Raw genomic sequence first — 18,116 nt, forward strand, 5'->3', positions numbered from 1 at the left:
CTGACTTCCTCTTTGACTGTGGAGTCACCTAAGTCCTGGCTGGTGCTATGGTTCTTTTAGTCACTTTCTGTATCTACGAAAAGCTGAAGTCTGCCAGGAGTAATTGTCTCAGCCTTGGGCTCCAAATTGGCTTCTTTGCCCTGGCTCTTACTCCTGCCAAGAGCACCTCCGTGGCCACCAGAGTCATCATCTACAAGCAGGTCTGGTCCAATGACTCCTTTCATTAAATCAGGAGGTTCTCCAGTGTCATAAGATTTCGGAATAGTCAGGTCCCTGGATCTCAGTCTCTGCCTTCTTTCCAATTCGATCTCATACTTCCTAACCCTGAGCTCTGGAATCTGGTACTGAACCTGCCAGACCTTTATATATCCACCTGAAATTTTGCTCGTTTTTCCTTTTACCTGGAAATTCGCTTTTCCATCCTTTCCCAACAACGTCATGAAAACAAATCTGTGGGTGTTCCAACGATAGACAATGCTGTAAGGAACTGTCTTGATTATGTGTCTCATAGCTTAAAATGCTTTTCCACTGTCACAACGAGTCACTTTGAGAAGACTTTCACAATCTTATAGCCATTTGCATAAAAGAGCTACATATTATGAATATGTGATATTGGCAATAAAAAATATTCAAGTAATATGTGGTGTATTTAATCTTTAACCTTACTACATAATTATTTTGAAATTATCATTTCCAAGTTAAGAAGGCCTTTAGCTGCACTGCCAGAAATGTGCATTTTTGACAATGTTTTCTGGGTTAAATTGATGGTTTGAAACACTGATAAGCACCCAAAATTTGCATCTGCAGCAAGCAAGGAAAAGTGGGGCTACCTAGGTGTGGCCATGTGTCTGTCATATATAAATATGAATACATACATATATATATAAAGTGATGCCTCCTTTAAGGAAATTCCGGCCAAGACTACTCAGTTTTATTCAGTACGTCCTTTGGGTACATCCCCATTAATAACTTTAAAATGATACTTTTTAGGGGCTGGAGATACGGCTCAGTGGTAAAAGGCACTTGTTTGCAGATTCTGAGGGCCTGGATCCGATTCCCCGGTACCCACACAAAGCCACATGCACAAAGTGACACATGCATTTGGAGTTCATTTTCAATAGCTAAAGGCCTTACTGCATCCATTCTCTCTTTGAAAATTAATAAATGAATATTTTTTAAAAATGTAATGATAATTTTCAAATAATATCTCAACAAATTTATTTTGCAATTATGGGTTCAGATCCAGGGCTAATTATGTCAGGCATCTTTATAGCACCAAACTGTACCCCTGTGGTGGTTTGATTCAGGTGTCCCCCATAAACTTAGGTGTTGTGAATGCTAGGTTCCCAGCTGATGGAGATTTGGGAATTAATGCCTCCTGGAGGGAGTGTATTGTTGGGGGCGGGCTTATGGGCTTTATAGCCAGCTTCCCCATGCCAGTGCTTGGCACACCCTCCTGTTGCTGTGGTCCACCTCCTGTTGGCCAGGGGGTGATGTACACCCTCTGCTCATGCCATCGCTTTCCCCTGCCATTGTGGAGCTTCCCCTCGAGCCTGTAAGCTAAAATAAATCTCTTTTTTCCCAGAAGCTGCTCTTGGTTGGGTGATTTCCACCAGCAATGCGAACCGGACTGCAACAACCCCCAAGTCTTAATTGATTTTATTTTGTTTCATCTTTATTTACTTTTCTTGTCAAGTAATTTTCAAAGTGAAAATTACTCAGCCTTCTTTCTGAAGTTTCTCACAAGCCTCAGCATAAAATAGTTTAGTACTCCTGCAAGGTGACACATGGAGCCATTAAAGTGGACCCGTGTGGGAGGGGGGTGCGTGGTGGGTACACTGCGTGCTGGAGGGTGTGCCTTCCTGAGGGAGCCTGATCGCGCCTCAAAGCCCAGCCTGGGCCCCAATGTAGTGCTTTGCCTCAAGGCCTGGGCAGTAACTGGGTGCTGGGAGATTTCTGACCTTCTGGTGCTCGTGCTGGAGATGGGCAGGTAGTCCGTGACAGCAATGTACACATACTGTTTAGCGTCATCAATCACGCTGTAGATGGCATCGATGTCAAAGCTTCTGTTTTTAGGACAAAAGAGTTTGGGTGAATTCTGTGAAGATACAAAAGCCAACGTATTAGAGCAAGGAGGGTCAGCATCCTGGGTTTCAATATTGATTTGTTGTTCTAGTAATCTTGGCTTATAACTAAATTGTATGCAAACCGACTCTCTGCTTCTCAATCAGATTTCACAAAGCTCTTTTCAGCCTTATGCTGGCTGAGGCATGGAGAGACCAAGGTGAGGCAGGATGCGACTCAAACCCGTGAGGTCTTTTTTAGAAGAGAATTTTTGTTTTCAGTGCCTACATCTCTGCTTTTTGGAAGAATGTGATGGTTAATCTAGGTTGTCAATTTGACAGAATTTAGAATCACCTTGGAAACCAATCTCTGTGCTTGCCTGTGAGAGCTTTTCTGGATTAGGTTAATTGAGCTGAGAAGACCCGTGGTATGGGCTGGGGGCCTGGGCTGCATCAAAAAGGCAAAAGCTGGCTTCAGCCTCTGCAGTCACTGCTCTCTGCTTCCTGACTGTGGAAGCAACAGGACTGGCTGCTTCATGCTCCTGCCGCCACGCCTTCCCATGAAGGGATGTACCGTGAAGCTGACATCAGTCCTGCAGGCACGTTGCAGCCCCAACCATGCAGTGACCCTAGAAACCTCCTCCTCACACACAGCTGATGACGGTCTTGACTATGACTTAGAGACATTCGAACGCGTGTAGCAAGAAATTTATTCGCAAAGTCATTTCCTTTGAGAAGTGATGCGGCCACAACAGCACTCAAGACATAAATTCTGAAATCTTACTTCTTTCCTGAATCTTTCATAGAGCCAGAAAGAGGCCTGCTGGTCACTGAGAAAGGCATCAGTAACCCTTCAGAAAAAAAAAAAAAAAAAAGTGAGGTATTGTGATGTCTGAATCCATCCAGAGACTTGGAGGAAAAGGACATCCTGCCAGACATGAGCAAAGTGAAAAATGAGGCAAATTGCTTTGGAGGCATTTTTCTCCTATTTGAAATTTCCCTTTAATAAAAAGGGGTTGTTTTCAGAAGTAGTTATGGCAAGTGAAGATAAACTTTAGGCTCTTCATTCCTTTTCCACTGAAGAGGGTGCCGTGTTTAGGCCCTGCCTTCCTCTGATGAGCGAGCCTCTATGGCATGTCCCAGGCCACACATCATGAGAGGAGAGTGTCAGACCAAAAGGCTAAACAAAAAGATTCTAGAGCCACCTGGAATAGAGGGCAGTGTTGGGCAATCAGCATCCCCAAGTCGTTTCTGACCTAATTCCTAAGTCAGCATTGGTGGGAATCCCATCCCACTACACAGTTTCATGGGATGAAGTGACAAGGGTAGATGCCCACCCTAGAAGGGGCAATAGGGTCAGAAAGGAGTATGTTGAAAGGCACACTGTCCCAAGCATCCAAAATAACTCTCCAAAAGCACATTTTGCCAGGATGGAGAGATCGCTCAGCCAGCCAAGCTCCATTGGTGGTTGTCTAAATTCCAGCTCAAATATTATCTCAATGGAAATACTTTTTAAAGAGAAAGAAAAAGAGAGAGAGAACATATGGATGGGCCAGGGATCCTTGCTCCTACAAATGAACTCAGATGAATGTACTACTTTGTGCACCTGATTTTTACATGGGTACAGGGGAAACGAACCCAGTTCTTTAGGCTTTCAAGCAAGCACCTTTAACCTCTGACCCTGGAAATATATTTTTTTTGATTCCCCAAATAGAGGTTGCCTCTCCCATTTATGTGCTCTATCATTACGTATTTCGTTTTTCTTTTCTTTTAAAAAGCCATCATAACCATCTTTTCTCCCTCCCTCCACTGGGGGTCAAAGCCAGGGTCTTTCTCATGCTCAGCAAGCACTCCGCCACTGAGCTCGAGGCCAGCCCAGCCTCGCCACGTTCAAGAGTGCTGCTCTATGGCAACAAATGCACTGATCATGTTGTGCAACCCTTACCACCAGCACCACCTCCAGACTTCATTTCCTAGCTTATTTAGCATATTCAGACGTATAATGTGTATAATTACTTGCAGTTGCCTCTTGTCAGCTAGACTGTTTCTAGCTTGATTTTAGAGGTTGTGTTTTATTCATTTTCTTATACCATTAAAATTATATAACTCAAATGTCTTATCTCCTCACTCTGCTGTGTCTGTTTTAAACATGTCTCATGGGATCATGGAATAGCTGAGGGTCTTGTCTTTGGACAAGACCCTAGCCTCAGAAAGGTGTCCAAATGCCTATGTTTTGGTTGGTGGTCTCTTTGCTTTGCTATTATCTTAAAAATTTGGACACTGTACCCTTACTCTTGAGGGAAGAGTGAGAGCTGTGATGACGCAGGCCAGAGCACAGCACTTACACACAAGACGTCTTCGCCTGTCCCTTCAAGCTTTAAGCCCTCCTCCCTTTTTCCATCTCTTCCTCCCTAGGGACTTTCTTCTTCTTTTTCCTCCCTCTTTTCTTTCTTTCCTTTTAGAAGACAGTCTTACTATGATTCCCTGGCTAGCCTGGAAGCCATCGCAGGCTGGCCTTAAACTTATGCCAATTTTTCAGCTTTTGCCTCTTGAGAACTGGAGTGACAAGGGTGCTCCACCAGGCCTGGCAAGTCTCTATATCTTAACAGGGTTAATAAGAATCACATTCGAGCCGGGCATGGGGGCGTACGGCTTTAATCCCAGCACTTGGGAGGCAGAGGTAGGAGGATCGCCGTGAGCTCGAGGCCACCCTGAGACTCCATAGTGAATTCCAGGTCAGCCTGGGCTAGAGTGAGACCCTACCTCGAAAAACAAAAAACAAAACAAAACAAAAAATCACATACGAGCTAGGGTTGAGCTCATTTGGTTAAGTACTTATCTAGCATGTACAAAGTCCTGGATTCAATTCCCAGCACAATAAAAATCAGATGTGCGGAGGGAGGGCATGTCCAGTACCCAGGAGGCAGAAGCAGGAAGCACGTTCTTATGTGCTTCAGGTGGGTGGATACACTAGCGGCTAAAAATATTTGTGTAATACCTAGCAGCATATAAGAAGGATCTACTGCTCCAATAAGATATTAACTAGCCCCAAATGTGTAAAGAGAAGTCTGTTTTCCTCTGAACAGTCTAATATTCTGATCCTGGCACTGTTTATTCCACAGCCAAAGCAGAAGGAGAGAGAACAGATCCTCTTTCATATTTCAGTTAACTTTACCAATCAAGAACTCTTGAGGTGTCTAGTTTCTGGCTTAATGTGGGTTTCTCTCTTAGATTGGTGAGTGTCTGATATATGCATGCAGTTTATCTTGCATATTCATTCATCACTGGCTTTATAAAGATTCTGATTTCTGATTTAATTCATAATGGTCCCCTGGTGTTTTAAAAAAGCTCATGCCATATTTCAAGACTATTTACATTAGGATGTAATTAAACATAAAATGACAGTCCATAGATTGGGAAAAGCATATGCCAATCATATCTGCTAAGGGCATGTACTGGGAATGTATCAAGAATTTGTTCAACTCAGTTTTCAAAACCAAATTTCAAAACAGACAAAGCATTTGATGTATGTTTTTCCAAAAATATATGTATGGGGGGGGACAATAAACAACTCATTGAGAGATGTAATTCAAGACCACAAAAGCTGGGTGTGGTGGCACACCCTTGAGAGGCTGAGGTAGGAGGATTGCCATGAGTTTGAGGCCAGTCTGGGCTACAGAGTGAGTTTCAGGTCAGCCTGGGCTAGAGTGAAACCCTACTTTTAAAAATAAAGACAAAAACAAAAACAAAAACAAAAACAAAAAAAGGAGAGACCACAATAAAGTACCCACTAGAATGGCTAAGCAGATAGAACCTTTAGGCAAGAATGTGGAGATATCACTGGTGGGATTTAGGGTAAGAGTTTGATAGTTTCTCAAAATATTCCACACAGAGTACCAAAATGCTCACTAGTTCTAATCCTGAGCATACTATACTTGGCAATGAATGTTGTTAGGGGTAGTACTCACAGTACCTGGGAAGTAGAAACACTCAAATATTCATCAACTGATGGGTGCATAAAAAAATGCACATCCACGTTCACACAGTGGGATATTCCTCGGCCATAATAATGAATGAAGTACTTACTAATCCATGCTGCAAATGGGTGGGCCTTGAAAACATGCTAGATGAGTGAAGGAAGATAGTTAACAAAGACTACAGATTGTATTGTTGCCTTTTAGCAAAATGCGACCCCCCCCCAAAAAAAATAAAAAAACAAAACACAGAGAGAATCTATAAAGAGGCAGTGGATTCGTGGTTGCTAGGGCCTGGGGAAGGGAAAATGGAGAGTGATTGCTAATGATGGTTTATTCCTCATGGTGAAGAAGATGTTGTGAGATTAGATGTTAGAGGCACCTGCATAGCTTTGTGGCTATATTAATTAACCCTCATGGAATGCATTTCTTGATAAATAAACTATGTAGACTGGAGGCTGGAAAGAAGAATATAATATGGTGGGTTTTTTTATATAGCAGCACAATGTTCTATTCAATGTCTAACCCTCTTAATAAATATATCTTAATGTACCTAACTAATGAATGGATGAACTAAAGAGTGTGCAATAGGAACCAAAGCTGTCTAGCACCTTGGCCTATAAAATAGACCTTGAGCCAACTCAGCTTTGTCCTGGAAAATAATGCATAACTGTTTTCAAGTGTATTATCTTTGTGTGTGTGTGTGTGGTATGTAGTGTGCATAATATATGTGTGCATGGTATATGCACCTGTGTATGCAAATTCGCATATCCTGTTCACACGTGTGGGGAGGCCAGAGGAGGATGTTGGGCGTCCTCCTCTATCACTCTGCTGCCTTATTTTCTCAAGACACAGTCTCTTACTGAACCTGGAGCTCTCTGTTCTTCCATTTAGACTGGCTGAGCAGAGAGCTGCAGTGACCCTCGTACTTCCGCACTCCCTGATGTGGGGATTACAGGCATGTATGGCCAGGCCAAGTTTCCTTCCCTCCCTTCCTTCCTTCTTCATTCTCTTTCCTCCTTCCTTTTTTCCTTGCTTCCTTCATTTCTTTCATTCTTTCTAATTCTGTCTTTGTTAACATATTATACATAATAATAGATTATCCCATTCCCACTCCTGCTAAAGCCTTTCTTCCCAACTAATCTCTTTCCTACTTTCCTGGTGTGTGTGTGTGTGTGTGTGTGTGTGTGTGTGTGTGTGTGTGTGTGTGTGAGAGAGAGAGAGAGAGAGAGAGAGAGAGAGAGAGAGAGAGAGAGAGGGAGAGAGAGGGAGAGATAGAATTACAGGGCGCTTGCATGGGCATAGGTGGCTATTCACATCCGGAGTTCTCCATGGGTGCTGGGGATCCGACTCAGGTCATGCTCAGATGGCAAGTGCTTGCACTCTCTGAGCCATGTCCCAGATCCTGCGAGTGAGTTATCTGAAGGGCTCTCAAAAGAAATCTATAAGACAAAATACAGCCACCTACCACTTTCTAATTCTGATTTCATCTGGAAATTTGAGATGAGTAGGTTTGCCTGGTGCCATGTTACTAGTCACATAAATAAATGTAATCCAGTGCCAATTTGTGACCCATGAGGAAATGAGAAAGAATCCCTATTATATCCTATATAATGTGAATTATATTTCATCGTATTATGTAAGCAATAGTCAAAACTCTAGTTTTGGGAATGATTTTTTAAAATTTGTTTTTATTTATTTGGAAGCTGAGAGAGATAAGAGAGAGGGAGAGAGAATGACCATGCCAGGGCCTCTAGCCACTGTAAATAAACTCCAGATGCATGTGCCACTTTGTGCATATGGCTTTATGTGGGCACTGAGGAATCAAATCTGGGTCATTAGGCTTTGCAGGCAAGTACCTTAACCATTGAGCCATCTCTCCAGCCCTGAAAATGGCTTTTTAAGGTCTTCAAATATTCTTTGTATGTGTGCAACTTAGTTTTGGGACTGTCAGCCTATAAAATGTATATTATTTTAAGATGTTTTATGAGTACATTGAGGGTAAACAAATTTGTCTTGGCATTTGCAGGACACGTATTACTGAAAAAACTACATGCATTCTGGTACTTCCCGTCAATATTACTCCAACAAATCCAAGCCAACACTTTTTGCAGCTTTTAAAGCACTAAATGAAGTGCTAGGAATACCAATATGATCTCCTGAGCCTCGTAAGGTGGGGGAAATGATGTCACGTAAATACTTATACAACTGTGATCAATGTGAGAGCAGAGGTGTGACCAAGAAGCTCAACGCTAAAGGCAGTTTTCTGGCATTTCTTCAAAAGTGTTTTCTGTTTTGACTTCTTCAAAAACAGTTGTAACTTTTTAGCTCTCATCTTAAAACGATTTTTGGTTAGTCTCCAGAATAATGGGTTTCATCATGAATTTTGAATACACATGTCATTATATATTACACATACTCTGCCTTCTCTGCCATATACCTTCATGCATATGAGAGAAAACATGTAGTATTTGTCTTTCTAAGTCTGGCTTATTTCACTAAACCTGTTGATCTCTCATTATATCTATTTCCCTGCAAATTATATAATTCCATTCTTCTTCATGACTGAATAAGAAACTCCTTTGTGTATACATACCATATTTTAAAATTTTATTTTATTTTTTATTCTTGGTTTTTCAAGGTAGGGTCTCCCTGTCACTCAGGCTGACCTGGAATTCACTGCCTCAGGGTGGCCTCGAACTCACAGCAATCCTCCTACCTCTGCCTCCCAAGTGCTGGGATTAAAGGTGCCATGCCTGGCTCATATACCACATGGTTCTTTATCCATCGGTCATCTAGGCTGATTCCCTAACTTGGTTATTGTGAATAATGCAGAAATAAACAGGGATGCGCAAGTATCTATGGTATGTTGACTTTAGAGTTTTTTGGTTAAATACTCAGGAATGGTATAGGTGCATCATATGATTGTATTACTTTTAGTCCTTTGAGGAACCTCTATGCTGATTTTTATAGTGGCTATAAAAACCTATGCTCCCACCAGAAGAGCTTTTGTTTTTCCTATATCCTTGCCAGCAGTTGTTGTCACTTGCTTTTCTTGGTTTTAACCATTCTGGCTGATGGACTCTCAATGTACATTTAATTTGCATTCCCCTAATGACTAAGGACACTGAACATTTCAAAAACACTATTTACTGACCATTTGCATTTTTTTCTTTGACAATTATCTTGGTTTCAATTACTTATTTATTGATTGGATGATTTGGGCTTTCAATGGTTAATTTTTTGTGTTTTTCATAAATTCTAAATATTAATCCCCTGTTAGATATATAGTCAAAACAGTTTTCAATCAGTTAATCTGTTGAACTGAAATTTAAAGGTAGGCTTGATATTATTGATGTTAAATAAAAATAAAATTATTAAATTAAACAAATGGAAATAGAAAATAAGGGCATTACACAGTTTAAAATGTTTTATAGTTTGTTTGATATCTATGTCTTTTTAAAAATTTTTTTTGAAAAAAAATTTATTTGAGAGAGAATGGGCACATCAGGGCCTCCTGCCACCTGCCAATGAATTCCAGATACAAGTGCCACTTTGTGCATCTGGCTTTATGTGGGCACTGGGGAAGCAAATCTGGGCCTTCAGGCAAGTACCTTAACTTGGGGCCAGAAAAAAGACTTTATTTTAGTGGAGTTTTCAAAAGGCCCGAGGCTGTCTGTGGTAGACATGGTAGCTTCAGAATCAATCAATGAAATACCTGCCAAGTTGAAAGGTCAGAATTTAAATTTATGCACGAGCCTTATTCAATTATCTGCAGGACTGATATCTCAAATTCAACATACATGGCTACACAAATTAACCTATGAATTAATTACTGCTTCTGACTTGTTTTTTCGGCACCTCCTGGCTAGGGTATCATGTCACACTGTTTACCTAGGCCTGCTCATATACAGGGAGCCAGGAACGCTAGAGTCATCTTGAGAGGCAATGAAATGTTGCCAGTAAAACGCTATGCAGTGATCCTCCTTACTATTGCATTCTTGACCTCTATGCTTTAGAAAAAATCTTAAGGCTTTGATAAAAAGTCCATCATCTATTTTCTGCTCCTCAGACATCTGTGAATTTTTTGTTGTTGTTGTTTTTGGACAAAAAATTTCAGCCTGCTCTGCTTTCCACCACTACACTGTTAAATATTTGTATTGTATACTTTCATGTGAACAGGCCAAAAGGACGCAGTCACTCAGATAAAATGCTTTTTAACATGCAAATTTTTGGCATAAACATGCTGATGGGAGAGTGGTTTATAGAGGTTGCTCCAAGCACCAAGCTCAGTTCAGAAGCGTGATTTAAATCACACTTCCAAAGTCTCACTCCAGATACAGGGCCTGGGCGGGGCTGGGTCCCAGAAACGTGCACCGATTGCTTTAGCTGAATCATAGCTGCTCAGAGTTTGGGTATTCGGCTTGGAGACCCAAGTATCAACCCTGCCTGTTCTCATGACGCTGCAGGACAGCTTGTGGAGGGGGCGGTGGGGTGAAGGAACGGGGAGGTGAGGATGGGCTCCCGGTTTGCAGTGGGGCTCCGGGTGAGTATTTTGCTCTGTTGAGTGGCTTCTTGTCCTGCAGCCCCAAGCAAACAGGGCAGCTCTGACTTTCACCTGTTTTGTATACCGGGATCCCCTCAGATTTGTCTTGTCAAAGATTTTTCCCGTTAGGAGCATCTGGGGATAATTGATGGCGAGTAGGGAAATGGGTGAACAGGTTCTCTAGTATCAGAAGATCCTCTTGCTGGTGCTCCTTAGCACTTCCCATGCGATGAACTGTGTGCTGTCAGAAAGTTCTAGTGGCTTCGTGTGTAGAATGGCCACAGGATCAGGACTAAGTGACCTAGTCACAAATCAGGTGACAAAGGCTCTGGGATCATTATTAAGGTGTACTATTATTACTGGTTTGTCACATGGTTGACACACAGAGGATGCATCCTAACTTCACATGGTGGGCTGAACCAAACCTTCTCTTCTTGCTCAACTTAAGTTCACATGGAGGTGTTAGAACTCACACCGAGCCTTTGGGGGAAGGAGAGGAAAAAGGGGGGGAGGGGAAGGTATGAAGGTACAGGGACTCACCGACACGAAGGCTTGTGATTTGGTTTCATTCAACTGAAGCTGTAACTTCTTTTCATTGTCATAGACTCCATAGAGTCTCTTGGACCAGGTCTGAGGCACTCTGCTCTTGAATTTTAATGAGCTATATAAAGCAAATATCCTTTGTAAATCGAGGACCAGGCAGCTGCAGTTGTAGAAGATGACACCAAGCTCTTTCATCTGTGAAATTAAAATTGAAAGCATCAATGTGGGGTGCATCTGATGGTGTTACCCTCAGAGAAAAAAAATGCATACGAATCTATGGAGGTGACATCTTTTTGCATTTTTATATGTGTAGTTTATAGAAGAGATATGCTACAACAATAACATAACATTTGAGTTGAGTTTCCCTTCACTTCTTCATCTGCACTCTTGCAGATAATCTCCACCTACACTTTTTATATTGGCTTTTCAAATTTGCTACCTCAACATCATTTTTAAATTTTTAAATATTATTTATTACTTTTAATGGCTCCTTAAATCACACAGTGGGACAAAGACCTTTCTTCGCAGTGTAACAAAATAATTATAGCCATAGATTCTGGAGCCCCATTACCTGGAAACTGGTTCCAGGTCTACACTTTGGAGCTGTGCAATTCCAGATAAACCTACTGAATGTATAAATCTCAGTGGATTCTTCCATAAAATTGCTATGAAATTAGGATGGTTATATATGAAGGTCTTGGAGCAATATCTCTAACACAATGATCATTAAAAATGCTAACAGTCATTCTTTTTGAAATGCTTCGTCTTGAGAGTAGTGGACCAATAGAGCCTATGCCACAAAGACCATGGAGATTTACTTTTTGCCTGTCTCCCTCAATGAATGGATAAGGAAAGAAAGGCCCTCACAATTATGTAAAGTAGCAACTTAGGGATTGAATTTATGGAAAATTAGGAATCTGAATGTAGATTTTCTGAACCCTGGTCAAGTAGACCCAGAAAGATGACCTCTGAGTCCATCATGTCGTTGAGGAAACTACATGTGATGTGTGATTTAGTTGATGAAAGTGACAGAATGATTGGTTAGAAAATAGCAGCACACAAATGTGCATGCTTTATGTAACCTGACTCCCTGTGCAGGGCGGTGTGAGAGCCCCGGAGCCCATGGCTATGATGTTCCCTTTCTTTTTTATATTTATTTATTTATGAGAGAGAGGGAAATAAAATGGGAGCACCAGGGCCTCCGGCCACTGCAAACGAACTTCAGATGCATACGCCACCATGTGCATCTGACTTATGCGGGTACTGGGGAATCAAACCTGGGTCCTTAGGCTTCACAGGCAAGTACCTTAACCACTAAGCCATCTCTCCATCCCTGAAGCTTCCTTTCTGTTCCTCTCTCCAGCTCAACTTTCTTCAGTTACTTGCATTCCCAATGGCTCCGTTTAGACAAGGACTTAGTGTCGCTTTCCCCTGTAGTATGAATCAAGTGGCTGGTGTGTGACTGTTTGTCTGCCATGCCTGACATCGCTCTGCTCTGTGGCTACCCAACAGCTAGGATCTGAAGGCAGGAAGAAGGAAAGAGGAGGACAAGAGCTGCAAAGAGAATCAAACTTCCCCTCAGCACCTGCTCCAGCCTCAGGATGACTCGAGCTCATCCCTAGAAAAACACTGTGACATTGTGTTAGTTATTTTTCTTTCTTTCTTTTTTTCTTTTTTACTGACAACTTCCATAATTATAGATAATGAAGCATGAGAATTCCCACCCCCCACCTTTCCCTTTGCAACTCCACTTTCCATCACAGCCCTTCCCCCTCTCAATCAGCCTCTTTTATTCTGTGTCATGATTTTTCCCTCCTTTTATGAGGGTCTTGTGTAGGTAGTGTCAGGCACTGCGAGGTCACGGACATCCAGGCCTTTTTGCATCTGGAAGAGTGCCTTGTAAGGAGTCCTACCCGTCCTTTTGCTCTTACATTCTTTCCACCACCGCTTTCACTAGTTATTTTTCTTGTCACTGTGCCCAAAATACCTGACAACTTCAGAGGGGAAGGATGCATTTTGACTCATGGTTTATAGAGATGTAGCCCCTCGTGGTGAGGAAGGGATGGCAGCTAGGATGGAACCGGTCCAGGGCAGGGGAGGTTGTGTTACAGCTTCCTCACATCTCCACAGATCAGGAAGGACGCAGCACACGAGCTGGAACCAGCCTGGTTAAAACCCTGTACGTCCCACCTCTGTGGTTCTACATCCACCAGCTAGACCTTGTGTCCAAAAGGTTCCACCACTTCTCCAAGCAGCATCCCCAGCTGGGGACCAAGTCTTGAAACAGGCGCTACTGTGGAGTCATTTCACATTCGATTCAACGTGCCGTTAAAGATGGAATAAATAAAACTAGATTGTAGAGTTTTCATCCAGAGACAAAACTCTGGATAGATTTATAAACAAACCTTCTAAAAATGATAACAGCCGGACACACAAGAGAGAGATTTGGCTTCTGATGAGTTTTCATGTCTGGATTATCAAAGAAGAAGTCAAAGGTTAGGTTCACTGATGGAGGCATTTTTACTGTTGTCTTAGCAACAAGATACACCTCACCTGTCAAAGACAGTCTCTGGCTTATAGCGGATGCCCAGCCTGGCCAGCCTCTGTGCATAACCATAAGCCACTGGGTATCTTGCAGGGCTGCCCTGGCTTTTCAGTGGGTTCACAGACCTGGCCCATGCAGTCAGAAGTAAGTCCATTTGATTGACTGAATGGTCCAGCAGTCTGAACAAAATCGTCTTGAAATGGGGAAGGCTCATCAGCTGCTGATTCTTTGGAAGAGAATTATTCTTAGGGAGCAGTTGGTTCAGGAATATTTTTTTCAATTTTATTTATTTATTTATTTATTTATTTATTTATTTATTTATTTATTTATTTATTTGACAGAGAGAGAGGGAGAGAGAATGGGCATGCCAGGGCCTCCAGCCACTGTAAATGAACTCTAGATGCATGTACCACCTTGTGCATCTGGCTAATGTGAGGCCTGGGGAATCGAGCCTGGGTCCTTTGGCTTTGCAGGCAAAAGCTTTAATCTCAAAGCCATCCCTCCAGCCCAAGGAAAAATATTTTTATTTATTTATTTACTAGAAGAAAAGGTGGAAGGGAGGAGAGAGAGAGTAGGTGCCCAGGGTCTCTTGCTGCTGCAAATGAACTCTGGATGCGTTGCACCATTTGGTGCATCTGGCTTTATATGGGTACTGGGAAATCAAACCCAACTTGCACACATGAACATTTGGTAAACAAAGAAGCTGGGATTATCAGTCTCAAAGACTAGTTAATATTAAGTTTTCAGAGAGAATCTTTTTTATTTTCTTTGAGGTATGTTCTCACTCTAGCCCAGGCTGACCTGGAATTCACTACATAGTCTCAGGGTGGCCTCAAACTCTCGGAGATCCTCCTACCTCTGTCTCCTTAGTGCTGAGGTTAAAGGTGTGTATGCCACCACGCCCGGCCTAGAAAGAATTATTTTGGGGGTTGGCTGTCCTTCCATTTATTTGTGTCTGAAATTTTATTTATTTATTTATTTAAGACAGAAAGAGGGAGAGAGAGAATGAGAATGGGCACATCAGGGCCTCCAGCCACTGCAAGTGAACCCCAGATGCGTGCGCCCCCTTGTGCATCTGGCTTAGGTGGGACCTGGAGAATCAAACCTGGGTCCTTAGGCTTTGCAGGCAAATTCCTTGGTCGCTAAGCCATCTCTCCAGTCCTCGTGTCTGAAATATTTTGTTGGCACAAAATAGCTGCACATTGAACTGTGTTCCATAAGGGCACGTTTATCCAAGCCCGTCATGTACTTTGGCTGTTTCCCTGCCCTGTACCTCCTCCCCTCCCCTCCCCACATCCTCTCCTGCCCTTTCCATTGGTCCGCTTTATTACCCTTGATGATTTTCCATATAATTTCATATCCTATATACACACATGGCTCTGTATAAAATCTAGGATCTTGGGCTGGAAAAATGGCTTAGAGGTTAAAGCACTTGCTTTCAAAGCCTAAGGACTCAGGTTCAATTCCCCAGTACCCAAGTAAGACAGATGCACAAAGTAGCACATGCATCTGAAGTTCATTTTCAGTAGCTGGAAGCCCTGGCAAACTCTTTCTTTCTTTCTATCTCTCAAGTGAATAAATAAAATGAAACCTAGGACCACAAAATGAGAGAAACCAGTATTTGTCACAGACAGTTCTTTGCAAAGTGGAGCACCCATGACTTCAGATGTTCCCTGGGGGTGAGGGTTAAGTCCTGCTGATTGCAAGCGTGTTTTCCTTTTGTCTGATAAGGTAGGTTGAGGTTGAAACTGAAGCAAAAATTTGGGAAAACATAACTTTTGTTTTGTTTTGTTTTTGTTTGAGACAGTTCTCTCTCTGTGGTTCTGGCTAGCCTGGAGCTTGCTGTGAGGACTAACCTGGTGCTTGGGTTTGTATTTCCAACCTGGCAGGATCTAGGATCACCTCAGAGACAAGCCTTAGGGCATGTCTGTGAAGGGGTTTCTAAACTGGTTAGTTGAGTTGGGAAGACTCACCCTAAGTGGGGACAGCATCATTCCGTGGGGGGAGGGTCCCAGACTGAATATCAGGGACGAGGAGACATGGGCACCAGCCTTATCTCTCTGCTTCCTGCCTGTGACGCAGTGTGACCAGCTGCCTCCACTCTCGCCACCATGTCTTGCCTGCCCTGATAGGCCACCCCTCAAACTGTGAGCCAAAATAAACCTTTCTTTCCTGAAGTCACTTTTGTTAGAAATTTTGTTGCAGCAATGAGAAAAGTTAGAGATACATAAAACTGGTTCTCAGTAGTGGGCCTATTGCTAATAATAAACCATGCGGTGCTTAGGCCTTCGGAAGTGGTTTGAGGAAGGAATGTGGAAGCGTTGAGATGTTGGGCTAGAAGAGCCCTAGATTTTGTTCTTGCTGGTTAGTATGGATTATCAACTTGACAGGATCTAGAATCATCTAGGATAAACCTCTGAGCATGTCTGGGAGGGAGTTTCTAGCTTAGGTTAATTGAGCGGGGGAAGAGCCACACTAACTGTGGGTGCTACTGTTCCACGGTTTAGGCACCAGACTGAATACAAAGGAGAAAGCTGTGAAAGGCTGGAGAGACGGCTCAGCAGTTAAGTGTGCCTCCTGAGCAAGTAAGAGGGGCCGAGACTGCTCAAGTTTGAGTCTCCAGAACCGTGTAGACAGGTGGTCACGGCCATGCGTATCTGTAACCGCGGTACTGTGGCAAGTGGAGACTAGGAAATGGCTGGGGCGCATAAAAGGCACGCTGTGGAATCAACAAGAGATTCTGTCACAAGGAATAAAACAGGTGGGTGTGGCGGTTTGCTTCAGGTGTCCCCCATAAACCTAGCTAAGTATTCTGACTGCTAGTCTTCCCAGCTGATTGCAACTGGAAATTAAACCCTCCAGGAGGCAGTATATTGTTGGGGGTGGGCTTATGGGTGTTATAGCCAATTTCCCCATGCCACTGTTTGGCACACTCTCCTGTTGCTATTGTCCACCTTATGTGGGCCAGGGGGCAATGTCTAACTTCTGCTTATGCCATCATTTTCCCCTGCCATCATGGACCTTCTCCTCGAGCCTATAAGCCAAAATAGACCTCTTTATTTCTCCACAAGCTGCTCTTGGTTGGATGATTTCTACCTGCAAGGCAAATCAGACTGCAACAGTAAAGTGGTACCAAGGAGTGGAATTGCTGATAGACACCTGACTGTGTGGCTTTGGCCTTTGGGAGCTGATTTTCAAGAGGAATGTGGAAGGATGTGAAACCTTGGCCAAAGAGATGTCTTGCAGTGCTGTAAGTACAGCTTGATGGACTATTCTGGTCTGAATGCAATAAGAACTATGGATTGTGAGGTTTGGCTTGTGAGGGTGAGAAAGAGCTTTGCTTGGACTGGGCTAGCAGTTTGTGTGGGAAGTTTGCTGTTATGCCCATGTCCTGAAAAGTTGTGCAGGGTTGCTTTGTGTAGAAGTGGACTTACGTGAGTAGAGGGATATGGCACAGAAACAAAAAGAAGCCTTTGGGTCAGAACTGTTGCCTGTTCAGCTATAATTACATGAGAGATTACAACCTTTGAGACTGGGCCAGCTGACCTGCACTGGGGCAGCAGGAAGAATGTAGACTCTTTTGAAGGGGTCTGAGTGCTCAAGGAATGTCCTGTTCTTCAGTCTGCTTCATTCCCTCCTGTATTAACAAATACCCTGTTTGGTATTACGGAGTATAAGAAATGCAGGAAAGAGAGGGTCATTGAGTTTGCAACATGGTCTTGTGTTTTGGAAATGGCCATGGGCAGTGTGAAGCGGGTTTGCTGGACACCTGCGTGGAGACCCAATGGAGCCATGGAGCTGAACTATGGATTGCAATGGAGACCCAGTAGAGATGCAGGAGCCATGAGATGGCTGCCAAGGAGAGCTACCGGGCCTGATGAAGTTTTCCAGGACTGTGAGTAGCCTCGCTGGAGGGGTGGAATTGGAATTCCAAAGACTTGTTGCTGGTTATAATGATCAGACTTGGAAATTTGTCATTGACTAGAGTTGCTGGACTTGAAGCTACAGAGTCTGATGTTTGCCTTGTTTAAATTTTGTATTGGTTAAGTATTTCTTTGCTATGCTCAATGCCATCTTTTGCAGTATGAATGTTTGTTCTGTGCCATTATGGTTCTTTTGAGGTTATTTATTTAATTTTTGGTATTACAGCTCAGTTAAAACACCTTGGATTATGGAGATATATGAACATCATTGGAATTGATAAAAACTATGGGGACTTTTACAGTTGGATGAATGTATTGCATTTTACAACATGTATGGTTATTCGTTTATGGGGGCCAGGGGCAGAATGTGGTGGTTTGATTCAGGTGTCCCTCATAAACTTAAGTGTTCTGAATGCTAAGTTCCCAGCTGATGGGAGATTTGGGAATTAATGCCTCTTGGAGGCAGTGTATTGTTGGGGGCGGGCTTAAGGGTTTTATAGCCAGCTCCCCCTTGCTAGTGTT

The 18,116-nt window shown here is 42.9% G+C and overlaps 1 protein-coding gene across 1 annotated transcript in view; it reads right to left on the minus strand.

Moving 5' to 3' along the window:
• The window catches only part of Pld5 (phospholipase D family member 5), a 369,604-nt gene that overhangs the window by 16,248 nt on the left and 335,240 nt on the right, over window positions 1-18,116 (minus strand). Inside the window, exons 6-7 of the mRNA XM_004653274.3 lie at window positions 11,124-11,321; window positions 1,962-2,098 (exon numbers count right to left, since the gene is read on the minus strand). Of these exons, the coding sequence (XP_004653331.1) occupies window positions 1,962-2,098; window positions 11,124-11,321 (335 nt within the window). The remainder of the gene's footprint in view (window positions 1-1,961; window positions 2,099-11,123; window positions 11,322-18,116) is intronic.

Source organism: Jaculus jaculus, chromosome 1, assembly GCF_020740685.1.
Source record: "Jaculus jaculus isolate mJacJac1 chromosome 1, mJacJac1.mat.Y.cur, whole genome shotgun sequence".
Lineage (NCBI taxonomy): Eukaryota > Metazoa > Chordata > Mammalia > Rodentia > Dipodidae > Jaculus > Jaculus jaculus.